Source organism: Narcine bancroftii, chromosome 7 (assembly GCF_036971445.1).
Source record: "Narcine bancroftii isolate sNarBan1 chromosome 7, sNarBan1.hap1, whole genome shotgun sequence".
Classification (NCBI taxonomy): Eukaryota; Metazoa; Chordata; class Chondrichthyes; order Torpediniformes; family Narcinidae; genus Narcine; species Narcine bancroftii.
Window position 1 is genome coordinate 37,948,895 of NC_091475.1, and position 22,221 is coordinate 37,971,115.

General features: G+C 39.5%; 1 protein-coding gene across 1 annotated transcript in view; it reads right to left on the reverse strand.

Moving 5' to 3' along the window:
• The window catches only part of cpb2 (carboxypeptidase B2 (plasma)), a 32,543-nt gene extending 12,106 nt beyond the window's left edge, over nucleotides 1-20,437 (reverse strand). Inside the window, exons 1-6 of the mRNA XM_069889661.1 lie at nucleotides 20,299-20,437; nucleotides 19,888-19,963; nucleotides 15,367-15,491; nucleotides 14,844-14,955; nucleotides 2,420-2,521; nucleotides 2,223-2,327 (exon numbers count right to left, since the gene is read on the reverse strand). Of these exons, the coding sequence (XP_069745762.1) occupies nucleotides 2,223-2,327; nucleotides 2,420-2,521; nucleotides 14,844-14,955; nucleotides 15,367-15,491; nucleotides 19,888-19,963; nucleotides 20,299-20,372 (594 nt within the window). The 5' untranslated portion in view covers nucleotides 20,373-20,437. The remainder of the gene's footprint in view (nucleotides 1-2,222; nucleotides 2,328-2,419; nucleotides 2,522-14,843; nucleotides 14,956-15,366; nucleotides 15,492-19,887; nucleotides 19,964-20,298) is intronic.
• Between the last annotated feature and the right edge of the window lie 1,784 nt (nucleotides 20,438-22,221).

Consider the following 22,221-nt stretch of genomic DNA (forward strand, 5'->3'; position numbering starts at 1 on the left):
GGTGACTTCAATCACACCCATCTGAAAGTAGTTCTACCAACATTTCAATAACCTTTCAACAAGAGAAGAGAACACCCTAGATCAGGTGTACTCCAACATCCCATGGGTGTACAAGGCTCCCCTCACCCCCACCTTGGATGCTCTCAGAGCTCATGATGCTGCTTTCAGGGCAGGAGACCAGATGGTACTAAGATCAACCAGGGCCAAATTTTACCATGAAATCTGGAAGGCACAGAATATCTATAGTCAAGTGTGTGACACCGGTGATACAAGACGTATGTGGCAAGGGATCAAAACTCCTAACAGATCACAAGACAACTGTGAGTCAAAGACAATGACACCTCCCTTCCAGACAAACTGAACAACCTTGACACACGGTTGACGAGAAAAACCAGACTGATGCCAAAAAATGTTAGGTGGATCCCTGCATAACCACCGTCCAGGAGAAGAGAACCCTTTCCAAGATGATTCTGGACTTCCTAACTAAAGACCACAGTCTGTCCAGGTCAGCAGCAGAACATCAAGCACCGTTTCGCTGAACACTGTTGCACCTCAGGGCTGTGTACTTAGCCCATTCCGGTTCGCACTACTGACCTATGACTGAAAAGCCAGATCCAGCTTCAACAAAGTCATGAAGTTCACAGATGGCACAACAGTAGTCGGCCTCATCAGCAACAATGATGAGTCGCACTACAGAGAAGTGGTGGAAAATCTCATGAAATGGTGCAAGAATAACAACTTGATTCTCAATGTGGTCAAGACAAGGGAGATAATTATGGACTTCAGGAGGAACAGGGATGGCCACTCCTCTATACATTAATAGCTCGGTAGTGGATAGAGTAGAGAGCACCAAGTTCCTCGGAGTCCACTTAAGTGGCACAGTTGTCATAGCAGTTAGTGCATCTCCTTTTCAGGACCAGCGACTGGGACTGGAGTTCAAATCCTGCGCTGCCTGGAAAGAGTTGGTATGTACTCCCCATGGCTGGGTGGGTTTTCCCTGGGGGCTCCGGTTTCCTCCCACCATTCAAAACGTACTGGGAGTGTGTAAATTGGTGGCACAGATTCGTAAGCTGAAATGGCCTGTAACCATGCTGTATGCCTAATTTTTTTTAATTAAATTTAAATTAGTGACCTATTGTGGGCACAGATCATTTCCTCACCTATTAGGAACTTCACTTCATGAGAAGACTAAGGCAGACAAGGCTACTGGCCACTATCCTTTCAACCTTCTACAGGAGCTCTATCAAGAGTGTCCTGGCCGGCTGCATCACAGTGTGTTACAGTTGCTGTAGAGCTTCAGATCGGAGGTCAATCCGTCGGACCATAAGAGCGGCAGTGACAATCACTGGGGTCTTCCTTCTCCCCCTCCCTCCCCCCCCACCTTTGAGGTGATCTACCAGGGCTGTTGTCTGAAGAGGATATGCAAAATCATTGAGGGCCCCTACCACCCCACACACATCATCCAGCTACACCCATTAGGAAAGAGATATAGGAATATCAGAGCCAGTACCACCAGGCTGAGAAACAGATTTTTCCCATGGATAGTGAGACTGTTGAATGACTGATGAACCTTCCTAGACTCTACTATTTATTTAACAATATTTATTTATGTTTATATATATATATAGATATATATATATCTATATATATATATATATCTATATATAGATATATATATACTGCATATATATCATTTGTCTGTGTGTTGTATCTGTATGTGTGCTTGCATGTTTTTGCACTGAGGACCAAAGAATGCTTTTTTGTCAGGTTGAATATGACAATCAGAAATAGAAGTTGGCCACTTGGCCTCGCTACCATGACCCACCATTCAGTTGATCTATGCTATCCTTAAATCCTCTTCTGGGGCAATTCCCTTTTACCATTAATTACAGAATCTTCCTATAACAATGCAAGAGTGAACAGATTCTTTATTATGCACTTGGATTTCTCTTGATAGTCAAACATCTTTTGGTGTCACTTCAGAATTTTTCCATAATGATCAAACTTATTAAAAAAAAATTAAGTGCAAACTCTCTTTAATGCTTCGGTGTTTGTTTTTCTCTACTTTACTCACAATTCTGACCAAGATATTAACCATTGACTTCTGAAGGTTTTAAGGCAATCTCAGAAGGGTATGTTCCATATATTTTGGTGGGTTGGGGTGCATGGGAAACCCCAGTACAAAGTTCAGATTTGACCCATCTTCTTTATGACTTACTTACATATTGCACAAGCCACAGGCAGAATGCAGGTGAGATCCATTCCCGAGCGTGAATTCCACAATCAATCCACAATGCACCTTTTGGTTTGTCAACACCTTTGAAAATCTGGAGGGGGAGAAAAAGTTGCATGGTAGAGTTGAAGGTAGAGTAATTCATAAAAGAGGAAAATAATCCACAAATAAAATGTGCAATTTTACCTTCAAGACATAAATTAGATGTTTCTCAGCTGATGGCCCAATAAGTATTTTTTGAATGAAGGTTGGATATGCTTTTGTAATTTGTGACATCCATGAATAAATCTGTAAATAATAGTATAACATCAAATAGTAGATTTGATTAGATTTCAGAACTATTGTCAGAGTACATACATGACACCACATACAACCCTGAGATTCTTTTTCCTGCGGAATATAATTCACAATACAATATAGCTCATAAGTAATGAGTGTGGATTATTATACATTTAAATGATTATGTCCAGGAATTACCTTTGTCTTGTGCATCTGTCAGGAATATTCATCATTTCTACTGACTATGTGGAATCTAATGGTCATTAAAATGAATTAGTTGATCTAAAATTCCTAATAATGTCCTCTTGTCTCAGTTGGTGGTATTTCTGTCTGAGCTGGTACCTTTTTGGTTTAAGTCCGATTCCGGGGCTTGAAAAGGTTCTTACCAATATCATTTGACTCAAGAGAAGTTGTGATCAAACTGTGGTCACCCAAAACATAAGCAAGACAATCAAGCATTGAGACAAGTGCAGTTCATTACCTTCAATCTCAAATGTTAATCTTGAGAGCCATGCCAAAAAAATTATGGAAATATTGATTGCGGGTTGGACAAGGTACACATGTATCTCTTGGTAAAATTAAAATATTCTTCATCATATAAAGGATTAACATATGGAACTTATTCTAGATAAAGTAATAAAGTTGAAATCTTTAGAATGGTTATTGCAGTCTGAGAAGATGAATGTATTGTAGGAAGAGAGGCCAGTAACTTTTCCAAAGGATGGTTTGAAATTATTAAAGAAACATCTATCTGAAATTTGCTTATCACAGAAGTTTATTTTGAGAGCTACCATTTTAAATAAAGTTCACTGCTAAACTGCTTGGTGAAAAGATTTTCTTGATAGTCAAAAAAGACCATTAAGTGTTTTGAGCAAATCAAGCTATAATGCTGATAAATTTGATTTAATGTGATTTTTGTATGGACAGTTGCCTATGTCAGGGATATGATTCAGACCAGAGAAACACAAGAACTGCAAGGGCTGGAATTTTGAGCAAACAAGGTGTAATGGAAGATTTAAACCGTGTTTTTTTACTTCTGCAGCTGCAAGGCTGAGAACCTGCTTGTTATTTAGAATCAGCAGACATAATCTAATTTACACCATGAGGCCCAGGATGCATATTTCATAGACACACCTAAATTCCACCATGGGGCCCAGGACTCAGTTGAATCCATAGACATTATCCAACTTCCACCATGAGGCCCAGAGATGCAGTTTTCTTTTGTTAGTCGCAGACTGTCAGGAGACCTTGAAGATAATTAAATCATTTGTTCAAAGAGATAAGATCTGAAGTAAACAGCTTTTGGGGTAATATAAGCCATGGTCCCACTGCTGAAGTTTGAGACTCTCCAAGAGGTGGCAACATATCTAAGCAAGAAGAAGAACTTCAAGAGTCCAGCTAACGTCCCGGTCGAGGGAGGTAAAGAAACTGCTACCGGCGCCCCGACAACCTACTACAAGTGTGCAGTCGTTGCCTCGCTTCGGCAGTTGGGACCAGTCCAGGCGTTGATAAGTATAATTGGGAAGGGCTTGCATATTGTAGTGTGAATTCAGCTTTAGATTTAGTAATAAAGCCTTGTATAAACTGAACTGCTCTCGGTGTGTGTGTGTGTCTGTTTTCTTTCGGTACCTCAAACACTGTGATCAATCTAAAACGAACAAAATGAGAGGTATAAGTTTACCCAAGACACAAGGAGAAACTGGAGGGGCTCAATAGGTGGAGAAGAATGGACAGTCAACAATTCTGGTTGGAACCCTTTTTCAAGACTGATATGTCAGGTCAGGACCATTTTTCAAGTCACATTTTGGGTCAGGATCCTTTTTGGAAACAAATTGTCCTGCCCTGAAACATTGTTTATTTCTCTCCCTGGATATTGCCTGACCTGCTAAGTCCCCCACAGCTTTGCTTTGTTTACACATGATTCAGATCATTTGTTAAATCCATGGGCAGTGTTTAAACTGTATTAAATGCTGGCTCTATTTAGGTCACCCCTTTGATGGGTAGCATTCATTAATGTTTGCCCTGCTGCACTTATAATCTGTATTAAGAAGGTAATGAATCCTGCCAAATCTTGTCTAAGAAAACATTAGACTTTCAGACCAATTATACTCAGTCGAAATATCTCCTTTGAATTACTCTCCAACTGTTAAACTTGAAACTAATTTACAGCATCAGTTGGAGTCCAAATGCTCCATCTATCAAGATCAGGCATCCGGCAGATTTTGCTGTTGAGAGTGTTCCCTGGCAGAAGGCACAGATATCTCTTTGAAAAGGCTATCCAAATTTACTGTCAGTGTATCAGTGTCCATTGCCATCTGACAATGGAGCAATGCCATAATCCAAGAACTATTTACTATCCTTCGTCCTTTTCCATCACCTGCACGAACAAACTTTGTTTGATGCCATTTTCAGAGACAGGTTATTAGCTGTGGGAATTTTTTTTCCTGAATGGTTGTGTTGAAACAAAGGGTGAATGAAAATGCATTAACCCCTAATGTTTCTGCAATTGCTGGAGCGCTGTTGAAGGAAATCATGTTGTGAGAGATGGGAAAATTGATCTAAAATTATGAACATGGAAGAAACTAAAGTTCATCAGTAAAATGGCTGAAACCAGTTCAAACAGGATAAGTTTGGGGCTTAGGATGCAGGAAAGCAGAGTCAGCACGATTAACATAAGAATCTTCTATCCTTTGTGACAAGACCATAGGACTAAGATAAGGATTGGTAAGGTACAATAGAATGTAGGAAGTTGAGGTAGTCTGGATCAGATAAGGGTCTCCTAGCCCTGGACAGAAGTACCAAGTCATACATTTCTAATTAGCTAACCATACACAGATTTATACATATGAAATTAGCCAACCCTAGATAGAATGAGTCAACTCTGCATATTAAGAGACTGTAGCCCAGAGAATCAGGAAGGTGTGAATAAGGACAATGACATGATGGGGCACCCACAGGATACCCCCTGGTCCTCCAAGTGTACTGAAACTGCACGTAGGCAGGAAGAATTACCTATGCCAAACCCATCCAGGGGGCAGAAGAATGTAAGGGGGAGGGCATTCTGATACTGAAATTGACTGTATAAAAGTTGGGTGAGCCCCAGTATGTGTGTGTATTCCCAGGGTAAGGGGAAGCACCCAACTTTGCATTGTTGTAGTAATAAATGTTCTTTGTTCTCAATTTTTGTCTCGAGCAATTTCTTTAAAGGTACTTTAATTCCTAACAAATGGGGGCTCGTCCGGGATCACACTCCCTCCACTGACAGAGTACCCCGACGACGAGAGTAGGTGCACCCCGGCTGATTCAGCTGGACTCACGGGCGACGGGTGGCTGGTCAGTGGAAGAAGCGAGTGATATCCGAGAAGAGGCATTGAGAACAAACGGCGGAAGGACGCGCGCTAGAGCAGTACTGCCAGAACTCGGTAAGAGTATTTTACTTGTTCCTAAGTATGGGAATAGCGGGCAGTAGAGATGAGAGTCCTGACACAGGACGTGACCACCAGATAGCTACGTACAGCCCGCTTGGGATGATGTTATCTGAGTGGGGCACAGGAAAGACCCGCGGTAAAGACAAACTGACGACGGTCAGGTATTGTTGTAATGAATGGGTGAGATACCCGGTTAAAGGGAGCTCCGTGTACTGGCCAAAATTCGGATCCGAGGATGAATGGATGTGTGAAGCTTTGAACTTATGGCTCTATCAAAACCAGAAAGACAATGTTGAGAGCAGGGAATATGCAGCCTGCTGGCTCAAGGGATCCATTGAACAGCTGGTTTTGAATGAGAAAGAGTTCAGGAATAAGAGAGAGGAGGAACCTCTTATCCCTGAACCACAGGGTTGGGATGTGTTACATTCCCTCCCTCCACCTTATGTTCCTCCTATGCCGGCTCCTATCTTTCCTTCCCCTCCTATGACCTACCCTTCTGCACCTTCCCCACCTCCCCCACCACTAGAGAAGAGAGAAGAGAGCAGGAGTGGTATGATAACTTGCTCACAAAGCACTCGATTACCACCTCTGTTGGCAGGAGAGAGAGGTAACTTTAATTCAGAACAGCGTGAGACTCTTCAGGAAGAAAGGGCAGAACCCTTTGATTCATTTCCCAGGGAGCAGGAACCCAGACCTAATAAGCCAGAAACCAATTGGATGAGACCACTGCGGGAAGTTCCCATGAGAGAGGGTCTCGGTTTCGTAAATGTGCCCCTGACCAGTACTGAAGTGTGTAACTTTAAGAAAGAAATGACCTCCCTGATAGAAGATCCCCAGGGATGTGCCGAACAGTTAGACCAATTTTTGGGACCAAATATATATACAATATGGGGTCTCGACATAGAATCCCCAGCAGGGGAACAATTGGTACTAACAGGTTTTGTTACCAACTCAGCCCCAGACATTAAGAGAAAATTACAAAAGACAGAAAATTGGCATGAGCAGGGAATAACCCAGCTTCTACAGATCACACAAAAAGCATTTGTCCAGACATCTGAGGATAAGCAGAAAGCAAAGGCTAACATTTTGATGCAAGCAGTTAAAGGAATAGTAGATGAGTAACATGAAAAAAAGGCAGGGACTGTGTGCCAGCTCCTGAATGTTGGGAGAAGTGCAGGGAGTGGGAGAGTAGAAACCAGAGATAATTTCATAAATCACGACTTCCCACTTCAGTCACTGACCAATATTGATTAAAATTCATGCTAAAAATTAAATGTCATAAATGATCGTTTTTCAATACTGTAGAATTAGCGAATTTAACTACCAGTTAATTCCAATTTATGAAATAAATTGTATTTAAATGTGATTTTGCACAGGGAGTACCTGAGAGTTGAGTGATGTTATAACATTTGCAGGGAGAAATGTTTGCGCAAATAGGGTGAGTTCTATACATCTTAACTTTAAGTGTATGTGAGATAAAGAAAGGATCTGATGTGTAAAGTGGCTGGATCAGCCAGTTGAAGGGGGAGTGTGCATGTCCCTTTAAGTGCACTGTGGCACTTGAAATTGAGGCTTCAGGCTCTTGTCTTGCAGTTAGAGGTATGGAGCCCTATCAACACATTTAATACATTTCTTCTACACATTCAGCAGTCAAGGTCCGTGAGTTTAAAGATCACCCACCTCTGGAGAATAAAGATACCTCTGGGGATTCCTATAAGTTTAATCATTCATTTCTCTGGTGCATTTTCCTCCGGAGTGAAATTAATGCCTCAGCACAATTTCTCTGTATTGCTGCTGTTATTTAATTCATGATAACTTTCCCCCATTCATCAGGTTTATATTTAAATCCAGTAGTGCAGAAGTTACATTGTAAATAATCACGGAGGTAAATCCTGCGCAACTGGATTCAGCTTAATGGAGAAATAAACCTGCGAACTGGTCTATGGTGCTGTGTGAGTACTGCAATAGGTGGAATATGATTTAAATTGGTGGCATTGTTCAGAACAATTGGGTGCATAAGAATAATAATATCATTAAGAACTCACAGATCTTGTACCGGATGCTATTCAGTACATCTTGACTTAAGGACTGGAGAAATTGGCATGTTAGAATGAGATTGGCATGGTACCAATATTTCTTGATTCAATAATGACTCCACAAGCTCCAGGATTCATGCAGCAGAACTTTTAAGTGGAATATAATAGAAACTAGCCTGTACTTAAATTATTGTGTGTGCAATCTTCATAAGAACATCTTTAACTTTTTTTTGGTGCCTGTTTTACAGACTGTTTTAAATAAGGCCAGCTCCTGTGAGCTGTGGCACAAGGCATTTTACTTAAGGCAGAACTAAAGGTTGAATATGTTTCAAGTTCTCTTGCAGGGGCTCTTGTGCTGCAATGTCTGTTATGTACTCACTCTAACAAATTGGAGGGTTGTGCCCCATACAGACAAGCAGCTCCAACTGCATTTTAATAAGGTCTAACATATTCAAAACCCATGCAAATATGGTTTGTGTTTCATTTTACAATTTTTACACTAACACAAAGGAAAGTCAGATTGTTACAAAGTGCCGTAATTTAACATTTTTTTCGTTTCTTTAATGGTTTATTCAGTTATTGTTGTATTTTACTTGTCTTTTGATTATTCAGTTATTGTTGTATTTTATTGCAGTTTTCAATGAGCTTGACATTTATTGTGGTTTTATTCAGTTCTTATTGTATTTTATTGCAGTTTTCAATGAGCTTTACATTTATTGTGTTTTATTCAGTTCTTATTGTATTTTATTGCAGTTTTCAATGAGCTTTACATTTATTGTGTTTTATTCAGTTCTTATTGTATTTTAATGCTGTTTTTAATGAGCTTTACATGTATTGTTCATTGTTGTTTACTAATTTCTTTGGAATATTGTTCGTTAATGTTTTAAGCCCCCCTGGAATAGGGGCAGCAGAGGTTACAATTCAGCTCCTTTAGAATGTAGACAGGGCATAGATTTAATGTATAGTCATAATGGGATATAAGGGATCCCAATACGGACCAGGGGAATTAAACAGCTTTAGTGGAGTACATCTAATTTGTATCTTAGCCTACACAGGTATTAAAGACAGGAGTTTTGAAGCGATAGCACAAAGGACATGGTGGGACAAAGACAGACAGAATGGTAGTCAGCATTGTACATGTAACAGAGAGAGAGAGAGTTAATACATATGCTAATGTACACAGACAGGCTGCAACTCACAAGTTCAATGCTAATGTTAGCAGACAAGCTGCAACACACAGTTAAATCACAAGAAACAACCCCCCCCCAGCTTGGTCTCTTTTCATCACCCCGTGAAGGGGAGCACCAGTTTCCAACAACCGTGAGCTGCTTGACACTTTAATATCAGGCTCCAAATAGCCTTCGGAGATCGGTGGCCCTAGGGTTCGGGGCTGAAGAGGACATCATATACTAACCACAATTCAACGGAACCGCCTGACTACTTGTTCGCTGCTGAAGGCAGCGTTTCTCAGAGACTGCTACTTGTTCGCTGCTGAAGGCAGCGTTTCTCACAGACTTCGTCAGGACAATGCTTACAAAAGTCGGGTGGTTAAAAGACACTGCTTCAATGTTTCAACGTGAATCTGCCCATGCCCATGTTCAGACGTGGCAACTTCGGACTGATGTGGGATGGACTAGACTCTTTACTGAGAACTGGAGCCTGATACTCACAACCCTAATAAGCAGCTGGACTCACTCCCCTGACCTTCATGGTGCTCCCCTACCTAAAGACTTTACACAGACATTACAATTCGGTTATTGACCAGCTGGGTAAAACTACACCTTACACTTGAAAGATCAGTGTTACTGATCTAAAAGAAAAGTGAGGAGAGGGGGGGGGGGGGGGGGGGGATCAGTCACACTGACACTAGTAACCAAAGATCAGTAACACTGATCATGGTGAAAGATCAGTATTACTGATCTAAAAGAAAAGTGAGGATTGTGAGAGATGGGAAAATTGATCTAAAATTATGAACATGGAAGAAACTAAAGTTCATCAGTAAAATGGCTGAAACCAGTTCAAACAGGATAAGTTTGGGGCTTAGGATGCAGGAAAGCAGAGTCAGCACGATTAACATAAGAATCTTCTATCCTTTGTGACAAGACCATAGGACTAAGATAAGGATTGGTAAGGTACAATAGAATGTAGGAAGTTGAGGTAGTCTGGATCAGATAAGGGTCTCCTAGCCCTGGACAGAAGTACCAAGTCATACATTTCTAATTAGCTAACCATACACAGATTTATACATATGAAATTAGCCAACCCTAGATAGAATGAGTCAACTCTGCATATTAAGAGACTGTAGCCCAGAGAATCAGGAAGGTGTGAATAAGGACAATGACATGATGGGGCACCCACAGGATACCCCCTGGTCCTCCAAGTGTACTGAAACTGCACGTAGGCAGGAAGAATTACCTATGCCAAACCCATCCAGGGGGCAGAAGAATGTAAGGGGGAGGGCATTCTGATACTGAAATTGACTGTATAAAAGTTGGGTGAGCCCCAGTATGTGTGTGTATTCCCAGGGTAAGGGGAAGCACCCAACTTTGCATTGTTGTAGTAATAAATGTTCTTTGTTCTCAATTTTTGTCTCGAGCAATTTCTTTAAAGGTACTTTAATTCCTAACAATGTATTTTAATAATGAATAAAGTTAGAGATTAAACTCTCATTTTAAGGCTAATAACTTTCTGATGATTTATTAATTTTGAATATTTTAGTGTGATTTTTCTAATGTCATGCACTCAGTTTTGCAGTCCTGTCTCTGTTATTCCTTTGAGTACTGATCCCTATTGGGAGTTCAGGTTGAATGAATAATGCAGATAATACAGATCTAATCATTACTTTGGTGTATTTTTCTCGACATATTTGACAAGACCTGCTATAATTTATTTGCTGGAGTGATATACCAAATTTACACTGCAACATGGGTAACATCTGAATGGTTTCACCTGAAGCATTTTTTCATAACTGGCTCATTGCTCATTCATTCTGCTTTTCAACTTTTTTCAATATGAACATTTGAACAAGTCTAAAATAGAGAAAATATGTTGTTTTTTCATAGATTTTCAGCTCCTGGGGATTACTGGGAAAACCAACATATATTTCACTTCCCTTATTGCCCTTAAAAAGATGCTGGTGAATGTCCTTGAACCACTGAAGTTCATCTGATGAAGGCATTTCCACAATGCTACTGGAGTTCCAGGACAGACCAAGCGATGAAGGAGGACCACAGATACATTTCCATTTCGGGATGCTGCGTGACATGGAGGAGAACCCACAGGTGATGGATTTCCTTTATTTTTGCTGATTCTAGGTGGTACAAGTTATGGTTTTGGGAGGTGCTGTTGGATTGGTCTGGGCTGGTGGAGGAATAAACGTTTAAGGTGGTTGATTGGATGACAGTTAAGTTGGTTGCTTTGAATTGGATGGTATCGACCTTCATGAGAATTGGTCATAGGGGTTTTCATCACAAAAACAAGCCTATAGGTACAACTGTTCCATGCTAAACAACTGACCCTCCTACTTTAGTCCTGTCTACCTGCATTAGGCTCTTACCATATAGTTATATATATATATCTATGTTTCTGAAAAGAAGCTGACGTATCTGACTCTTTCTAGCAGCTTGTTTTATATGCCCAGCACCCTCTGAATAAAAAAGTCTCCTCACATCCTTCCCAAATCCCATCCTCCTCACCTAGATCCATAGAACATTACAGCAATGAAACAGACCCTTTCAGTACTTTTAGTCTGTGCCAAAGCATTTTTTTTTACCTAGTCCCACTGACCTGCACCCAGTCCATAGCTCTCCATACTTCTCCCATCCATGTTCCTGTCCACTTCTTAAATGCTAAAACTGAACATGCATTGAGCCTGCAATTAAGGCCTTTTTGTCATGCCCTCTTATATTCTCATTCTCTTAGAAATACTATTCACCTTATCTATGCTCCTCAAGATCTCAATAACATCCATTCTCAACTTTCTATACTGTGAGAAGTAGTAACTCGGCTTCCCCAACTCTGGCAACAACTTTGTAAATCTCTTCTGTACCCTTTCAACTTTATAATCTTCTTATAGCTAGGCCACCAAAAAGGCACTTAATATTCCAGGTGTGGACTCTCCAACATCTTGTATAACTTCAACATGACATTCCAACAAATGTGTTCAATACCCGGACCGATGAAAGCAAGTACCCCAAATGCTTTCTTCACTTCTCTTATCTGTCTGTGCTGCCATCTTTAAAGAACTGTATACCTGCGTCCCCCAGGTACCTCTGCTCCTTTACACTTCTTAGAGCACTGCTGTTAACACAGTAAGTCCTGCCCTGAATTTACTCAAATGCAGCTCCTCACATTTCTCTGAGTTAAACTATATGTGCTATTCCTTAGCCCAGTTTCTCATCAGATCTCGGTCCAATTGCAAACCATGTAACCTTCTTCACTGTTCACTGTAGCACATATTTTTGTGTCATCAGCAAATTACCTTGCTACAAACATCCCTTTCCAAATCAGTAGTGAATGTTACAAAAAGCAAGAGTCCTTGAACTGATCCTTGAGGCACTCCAATGGTCACAGTTCTCCAGTCTGAAAGTCCTCTCTGACTCCTATCACTAAGCACATTTCCTCAGAACTTCTCCTATTCTCAGTATTGCATTATAAATGTGGTCAGGCCCCAATAATTTCCTTTCTTGATTCCCACAATGTTCTGGGATGCATCTGGTCTCAATCCAGAGATTTATCCACCTTTATATGATCTAAGACTGCTAATATCTCATTATGACTGATGCAGAGCATACCCAAGCCCAGTCTTTATTTGGCTATGGCCCCTTCGGGCTCTGATCAAAGTTTGTGGGCCCCTTTCCCTATAAAGCATTAAAGTTTAGTTGGTTTCTTCAGTACTTTTTTTATTACCTACTATATAAAATAATATATATTTTGTGATTTCACTCCATGGACCCCTCCCTTTATATGTGCTGTGGCCACCAGAGGGGCCATATGGTCCTCATTGAGAATGGCTGCCCAAGGCTACATTTAGTTCCTTCCCTCACTTCTGACTCCATAGTAAATGCATTCACAACACATAAATTTAAGATCTTCCCCATCTCTGGCTCTACACATAGATGGCCAACCTGATACTTATGGGGAACTATTCTTTCCTCATAATCCTTTTGTTCTTTATATACTTATAAAACTGTGCTAAAACCATCTCAAAGCCTCTTCCCCCCCCCTTTATTTCCCTCTTCACTATACTCCTACATAGAACTTGATTGCCTCTACCTGATATATACCTCCTTTTCCTTTCTGATCTGTGCTTCAATAGCTTTTTGTCATTCTTGCTTTTTATGTGTTGATCTAGTTGAATTTCTAGTCAGAGATGATGAGCCCAGAGATGTTGATGGTGGAGAACTCAGTGATTATAATGGCATTAAATGTAAAGGGTAACTGTTTAGACTATCTTTTGTCAGAGCTATTAATTCCTTTGTACTTCGATGGCATGAATCCTATTTGCCACTTATCAGTTCCCCATCATTTTGTGAAATTTGAAACATTAAACATCCACCAGAGATAAAAACATGCATAGTATCAAGAGTAACTGTGATAAGAAAATAGAATTTCACTACCCTGTAAGAGTGTTATGTTAGAGTTTGAACCTTGTGCATCTATGAAGTCCACCCCCAAACACCCAAGGCAAGTTGGCTGCCTTTCAGACCCAAGCTGAGACAAAACAATCCACATCCTCTTCATCAACATAAAGAGGCAGAGAAGTAGGACAAGTAGCGTTTAAAATACCAAAATTACAGGGAACAAATAAATGTCCTTAAATTAATCCAACTCTGAGGTGGTACTGAAATTAACTTGAACATTTGTCCCTGTTGCACTTGATTTCCATGACAAATATGAAGCATTCTTATTTGCAATTACTGTGGCTTTGGTTCTATGTTCTGTGTCATCATACATATTAGGCTGAAATCTTGATTCACCTAATTATCGGATATGATTATTGTCTGGGCAAAGTATGGTGTGATGATGTTAAAATGAAAATGCATTGAGCATTGGAACGGAATATTCAATTGAAATTTGATTAAATGTTTTTAATTGAACTTTATGAACCACATAATTAATCAATTTGTCTTTGTTCTGGTCACATTTTGAAAGATGTTTCCTCTGTCTTATGGGGTTGAGTTGCCCTTCTAAAGTTATCTAAAATTGATAATGCAGAGACCAATTTTTGAGGACTGTCAGAGCATAAAAGTTAATGCTTAGATATCTTCCAGCTGATCTTTAAAAATTTGAAATGTTAAAGACCAGCTTTTATTACTTCACCTCTTAAGGCCAATGAAATGGTAGTTAATACAACCCAGTATTTTAATTAAATCCATTATGCCATTGCATCCTTCTTAGGAGTCTGTATTGTATTTCTGTGATAAGATCCATTGACAGTTCCCTACCCATTAAGATGGTGTCCTCAAAAATCGCAGCTAGCTCAGTGAGACGTAGCATAGCCTTCACATCTCCATGCTGATTGTTTAGTCATCTTCTGCTTGATCTGATAGATTCCATTTACATCCTCACAATTTATCTTAAAATGCTATGTTTTCCCACTTTCTCCCTTCCAATGGTGGAGCAATATTTGCCATTTCCCAATTCAGTACAAACTTCCTGATTCCAAAGAGCTTTACATAATGATCAAATATATTTATAATGTATTTCTCCTGTTTATTTCTGTACTCTGGGATGTAAGCAAAATGAAAATGGAGATTACAGCTCTGATTCTATTTATTTGTAATAAAAATTGAATACTTAATCTTCCACATCTCTTGTAATCAATTTCTTTTTCAAGAGCTTGAATTTTTTTTTTAAACTTCTTACCTCTTGCAATGAATGATACACTTCATAGTAAGAAGTTAAGCCACGGGGTTGAAATGCCTGATTTGCTGCTTTTTGTTTTGATATGAGCTTCTGAACATCCTTGATCATGACCCTGAAAATGACACACATCCAAGCATTGGGACTCACCGAAAAATAAGTGCTCAGTCAAAAAAAAATAGTTAAGGAACACAAGAGGAAACTATTAAGCTTTAGGGGTCAGCAGTGCTTTCAAAGATCCCCTCTCAGTGCAGTCGGTAAGCCAGTGTCAGTAGGAGTGCTACAAGTGGAACTCATCGCCTTTTGGGCGAGAGAAGGAACCATCCAGGGTTCCCATTCCTGACTGCTTTACAGTAATCCCTGTTGGAATTTGTGCACATGTGGATGACAAGTGAGTTAAAAAAGTAAACTCGGTTGCCAATTCTCACTTGGAGGCTTTGTTTCACTCCAGAGGAAATGCATGATACCCGAGGACTTTATGACAAATTGTATCTGTGACATTTGCATCATTAAAATGTTTGAATACCTATGTGTGATGTTTTCTGTAGTCAGATGAGTTTTCACCTCTTCAATATTAGTTGCATTGATATACAGATGGATTTCCTTGTTGATTCTGATAGTATCAAGTGAGCTTGGTTGCCACAGAACTGCCTGCAGACAATACCAACTTGCTATTAATACTGGTAATGTTCAGACATATTAAAGCCAGTCTAATGACATTTTTAATAACTATATACAAATTAACTTAATTCTGAATCTCTCTTAACAGACAGTGTTTGATTAACTCAACTTATTTTTTTGAACAGGTAGACAGAATAATGCAGTGTATATTTACATGCAGTGCCATCAAATGCTGCTTGAATATCACAATTCGGACATTGGTAAATTTGAGGCTCATGGAATGAAAGACTCATGGCACTGTCGTCACAAAACTGTGGAAGAGATATGAGAGGTTGTTACAGTGAATCGATGTGTTTTTTAATTAGAGTATTTGTGCAAATTCGGCAGGGGGATAATGATGTTTTAGAAGTATTAATGATTTACACTTAAAAGACATAATGTTGAGATTTGGAGATGGCATTTATAGTTGGAGATATGGAAGCATTAGGAAAATCTTAGTAAGCTTCAAGGAGCATGGGCTGATGGAATAGTCAGGCACTTGGTGTTTGAAATTCAGACAGAAAAGTGGCCTCACCTCGCCAGCGAGCCAGGTAATGTCTGGTAATGTCTATGACTGTGTGGGTTTCCTCTGAATGTTCAGGTTTTCTCCTACAACCCAAAGACCAGGGATTGTTAGATTAATTGGCCACTGTAAATTTCCCTCAGTGTGCAGATGAATGGTAGAATCTGGAGCGAGTGATGGGAATGTGGAGTGAATAAAGTAGGTGAAACACAAAAGTCTGCAGACACTGTGATTGTAGTAAAAACATACCAAAATGCTGGAGGAACTTAGCTGGTCTTGCAATGTCCATAGGAGATAAATATATATTGTCAACGTTTTGGGCCTGATCAAGGAATAATCAAAGAATAAGCAAAAACAGGAAAGGTCAGAATAGAGATAGAGCTGGCTGTGGGAGGAGTCCAGACCAACAAAAGGTGTTAGCTGGACATGATGAAAGGAGATGTGAAGATTGATTTTGGCTGTGTGAAAGGAGACAGAGGGAAAAGGGAGAGGAACAGATCTGGGGAAAGGTGATGGGGAAGTGTGGGGGGGAGTTGAACAAAAGCCAGATAAGTCAATGTTAATGTCATCCAGTTGGAGGTGCCCAGATGGAAGATGAGATGTTGTTCCTCCCATTTGGGGGTGTTCTCAGTCTGGCAGTGCATGACATCATGGACAGACATGTCAGCAAGGGAATGGGATGGGGAATTGAAATGGGTGGCCACTGGGAGATCCAGGCTATTGCGGCAGGTAGAGCCGAGATGCTCAACAAATCAATCTCCCAGTCTGCGTCCAGTCTCTCCGCTGTAGAGGAGATCACAACGAGAGCATTGGATGCAGTAGTAAAAATGGGGTCTTGATGGTCAGTGGGCCAAATGGTTTGTCTAATGATGGATGATTCTATGACTCTAAAGTGTTAAGTGATGTATTTTGAGATGAAAATTGGTAGAGATAGTACAAGATGGGGAATACGATATTAAAGGAATGTAAGAAGATGGAGAGATGGGTTGCACAGATATTTTGAAGTGGCAGGACTACATGTAATTCTGGAGTAAATGGAAACCAGAAACTTATGCGAAGCCTCTATATAATATGAATTCAGGACCACATTTGAGGAGGGATATGAAAGCTTTAGATGGGGTTTGGAATGAATTAGGATAATGATTCCAGGGATGAGGAATTATGGTTATGTCAATAGACTACAGAAGTTGAAGTGTTTCTCCTTGGAGAATAGAGATTTTAAAGCAGTCTTTGAAGTCAGAGGTTTTAGACAGTTTATTTTTAGTTCGAGAAAAGCACAACAAAATCGGAGCCAGAATAGATCATCAAGCCTCTCAAGCCTGGTCCACGATTAAATAAGACCATGGCTGATCTATCCAGGTGTCAACTCCTCTTCTCTTCTATGCCAGTTCCCCATTACTCCATTCTCTCAAATACAAGCAACCCCCATGTTACAGCCACTCTGATAATAGAAATTCCCAGAATTCACAAATCACTGGCCAAAACTTTGAGATCTAAAATAAAATTTCCCCTTGTGGACTCTATGTGGGGGGGGTGGGGGGGGGGGTTGGGGGAAATAAATAAATAAATACATTCTATTTTATCAATGTGCATCCTTGACACATTTGCCTGATGAAATGGCTTCACGTTATAGAATATCACACTGCAAATTATTTTCTGGTGCCCCCAATAATGCGACAGTCACCTGTTCTTGTGTGTCTTTACCTTAAATATATCCAATGATCAGGCCGCCACCGTACAGATACAGAGAATTCCAGAGATTCACTACCATCTGAGAGAAGAAATTTCTGTGTACCTTGTTTTTAAATGACAGGTTTCTTATCTTGTAGCAATATCGCCTTGTTTGTGACTTTCCCACTAATGACATCTCAACATCTAACCTGCAAGCCCTTTAGGACCTTGTATATTTGAACAGTGCCACCCCTTGTTCTGTAAACTTCCAGACCACAATGTACATTTTTCCAAAAAAATTACCAGTGGTTAGGTGAGAGAGTGATTACCTTTTACATCAAGACAGCATTTGTCTAATTGTAGCATGAAGGATCTCTGGTAATACTAAACAATGAGGATCAAGGGGGAAATGCTCCAAGAAGATTTGGAGCCAAACATTATGCAAAGGTCTATATAAGAAATAGGAGCAGAAGGAAGAATTCTGGCTCAAGCCTGCTCTGCCATTTAGTGTGATTATGTCTGATCTGACTAGGAAGTCAGCTCCTTACCTGCATTTTCCCTATAATCCTTCATTCAAAAATCTGTCTGTGAATTAAATATACTTTAAATGAGTCAGGCTTTATTGCTTTCTTGGCCAGATTGAGTACTCTCTGGGAAAAGCAGTTCTTCCTCATCTCTGTCCTAAGTCTATTGCCCTGAATCAAGGTTATGTCCCTTAGTTTTAGTTTCATCTAACAGTAGAAACAACTTTCATTCATCCATCTTTTATATTCTTTGTTGGATGTTAATCATCACTCAAACAGGACATCTTTGAACCAGTTCTTCAGGACAGTCCTACTACCATAAGGTCAAAAGTGGAAATGTTGATTGATAATTCCTATCACAACCTCTCAGAAAATGAAGCAAACCATGTTTGCATGTAGAAATATTTTGTCAGTATTTGGGTAAGTAACGTTAGGACCACAACACGAGAGGGTTCAACCCTCTACCTCTGACAGTCATTGGCAATATCATTGTTGTTTCACCAATAAACAATATTCCAGAGATCACCATTCACCAAAAACTGAGCTATGTCAGTGATGTAGCTGTGGTTACAAGTCAAATATCATATGAGTGACCAAGCTACTCATTCCAAAAAGTCAATTTCAATCATTTGCTTAATATTTTATTTCATTTATATTCTCAATAATTTTTAATTTAAAAAATATATATTTTAATGATACAGCATGGTAGAAGGCTCTTCCGGCTCAGGAAACCCATGCCAACTAATTACAATCATTTAACCTACCAACCCCTTAAGATTTAGAGAGTGGGAAGAAACTTGGAACATTCAGATAAAATCCACGCAGGTCACAGGGAGAACATACAAACTCCTTGCAGATAGTGACAGATTTGAACTCATGTCACTGATTCTGTAATAGATCAGCACATCCACAAGGGATGAAAAGATATAAAAAAGTGGGTAAGATTGAGCTGAAGAGTACAAAGGTATGCTATCTAGCATTTAGGATAATTAGAATTAAAGGGTGTTCAGAGAGAATACAGAATAAAAGGGTATTCAGTTTCTGAAAGTAATTATAAAAATGATGTGGATGGCAGAAACTTATAAATTACTTCTACTTTACTGGAACTCTCCCTCAAACTCAGGATGAGAATTGCTGCTAGTCTAATGGTTCAGAAATCAATAATCCTTAAAAGCAAGAAATATGTAGAATAAAATAATTATTTAATGATTTCTAAGTCCTCAGTTTGCCTCAAAGCACTTTAATGCAAATCAAATATCTTTTGCTGAGGTACTTCTGAAATATATTTTTTCCTTTAAAATGGGAAAAGTTTTACCCAATTTGCACACAAGATTAAAAAAAATAGTGTGATGACGACCAACTAACTTGTACTTTGGAATGTTATTGAAGCATTCTATTCTCCAAATTTGGAGAATAGAATATTCCAGGCCAAGGAGAGATTCTATTATTTAGCTCTGATCAGAATCAAATGGAGGCAGTTCTGCTGAGCAGGACAGTAGAGAAAAATATTGGAGCTTAGTTTAAATGGTCTGAATTATTATGATTGTGTGCTCCTCGATTACATTATGGAATTCTAAAGCGAATTCTAAAATACCTTAAATCATTCAATGAAAGGCAATATCAATGCACTGTAAAAATATTGACAAGTGTCACAAAGTTGCACATTTACCTTGAATTGGTTGTATATTTGTTTAATAACTTGAATCTCTTCATGGAATTTAAGATTAATAGACAAGACCTGATCTCTAAAAAAAATCAAATCACACACATTAATGTTTTAAAGATACTTTATGAATTATTTACAAATGGTCAATTTGACACACTGATTTCATATTTGACAATAAATATTGATTAACTGCTATGAAGATATGATTCCCATAAGCAACCGATGTTGATTGAAAGTAGAAGAAAATTGCTAAAATCAGAATGATTTATCTTGTGAAAGAGCAAAAAACAAAATTAAAGCCCAGCTTTATGACTGCAGTCCAGTTTGATTAACTAAACATTATCTGCTATTATCTCTGCAAAAAAAAGACAAATTATGCTGGCTTGGTTTGAAGGTGAATATTCCTACCATTACCTTGTTGGGGAAGATGCAATTGCTCCATCTGTAAAGGTACAAAAATATACAAATACTAAAGTATAATATACCATTTTGGGTGGAACTTGAAATACACAATGCGGAAAGATTTTATGACCCGTTATTTAGCCTGGACTATTGACTTGTAGGACTCCGCATGATATTTGCACTCTAGTTAAAGTTTATACAGACTAGAATCCAGCTTACAAACAATGTTGTCACCAGCACCAATAAGGAACGGATCAGAGCTGGGATTAGGTGGGAAGTGGACGAGGGCAACAAGGATCTTGTCAGAACTCATGGGCCACTCATGGAAGAGGTTGAGCCACCGAGTGCTCTATTCCTTGGAGTGCAGAAGGATGAATGGTGATCTCAGAGGTGTACAAAATCATGAGAGGAGTAACTCAGATGAACACAGAGTCTTTACCCAGAGTGTGGGAGTTGGTAACCAGAGATCATAAGTTTAAGGTGAGGAAGGAGAAATTTAATTGGAACCTGAGGGGTGACATTTTCGTACAGAAGGTAGTGGGTGAAAAGGGATTACAGTGAGCTGGGACGAAAGCTGAAAGACAGGAACGCTAGGGTGGTGATCTTGGGATTACTACCTGTTCCAAATGCAAGTGATGAAAAGAATGTAAGGATAAGGAAAATGAACATGTGGCTGAGGTGCTGGTGTACAGGGTAAGGATTTGGCTTCTTGGATCATTGGGATCTCTTTTGGGGAAGACATGATCTTTACAAGAGGGACAGGTTGCACCTAAATCCAAAAGGTGTCAACATTTTGGCAAGTATGTTTGGTACAGCAGTGGGGCAAGGTTTAAACTAATTTGGCAGGAGTATGGGAACCTGAGTGATAGGGAAAAGGGTAGGGAAGATAAAGTAATGACCAGGAAAAGTAAAATAGGAAAAGTAATGTTGGGAGGAGAAAGTAAAAAATCAGATGGTGCAGTGAGTTTTCGGGTCAATGATAGTGTTAAGAAAATTACAAAGAAAAATAGTGGGCAGAAAAATCAAAAGAAAAGGTTACAGAAGTCACTAGATATTAAAAGGACAAAGAGCATAAGGGCACTTTATCTGAATGCCTGCAGTATTAGAAATAAGGTTAGTGAACTTGAGGCGCAAATCGGTACCCATGCCTATGATTTGGTAGCCATCATGGAAACATGGTTACAAGGTGACCCTAAATGGGAATTAAACTTTCAAGGGTATCAGGTGGTGCAAAGAGATAGACAGGATGGTAAGGGAGGTGGAGTTGCACTCTTAATCAAAGATGAGCTCCAGGCAGTAGTGAGGGATGATATAAGATCTAAAGAGCATAATGTTGAGTCCACTTGGGTAGAGATAAAGAATAACAAAGGGAAAAAATTATTGCTGGGTGTTATCTGTCACCCACCAAATAACAATAGTTTAGTGGCACAGGAAATAAATAGAGAGATAAGTGAGGCATGTAATAATGATACGGCAGTAGTCATGGGGGACTTTAACTTCCACATAGATTGGGAAAATCAAGTTAGTCGTGTGAGTCTGGAAGAGGACTTCATAGAATGTATCCGCGATAGCTTTCTTGAGCAGCATGTTAACAAGAGAAAATGCTCTCCTGGATCGAGTGTTGTACAATGAGATAGGTAGAGTAAATGATGAAATAGTCAAGAGACCATCTGGGAAATAGCGATCATAGTAGGATTGAATTTCTCATTCAGATGGAAGTGGAAATAGTTAGATCTAAAACTAATATATTATGCTTAAACAGGGGTGACTACCATAGGATGAGGGAGGAATTGGGCAAAGTGAACTGGGAGCACAGGCTAATTGATGAAACAGTTGAGGAACAGTGGAAGATTTTCAAAGAAATATTTTGTAATGCTCAACAAAAATATATTCCGGACAGGAAAAAGGGCAGCAAGGGAGGGAAAAATCAACCGT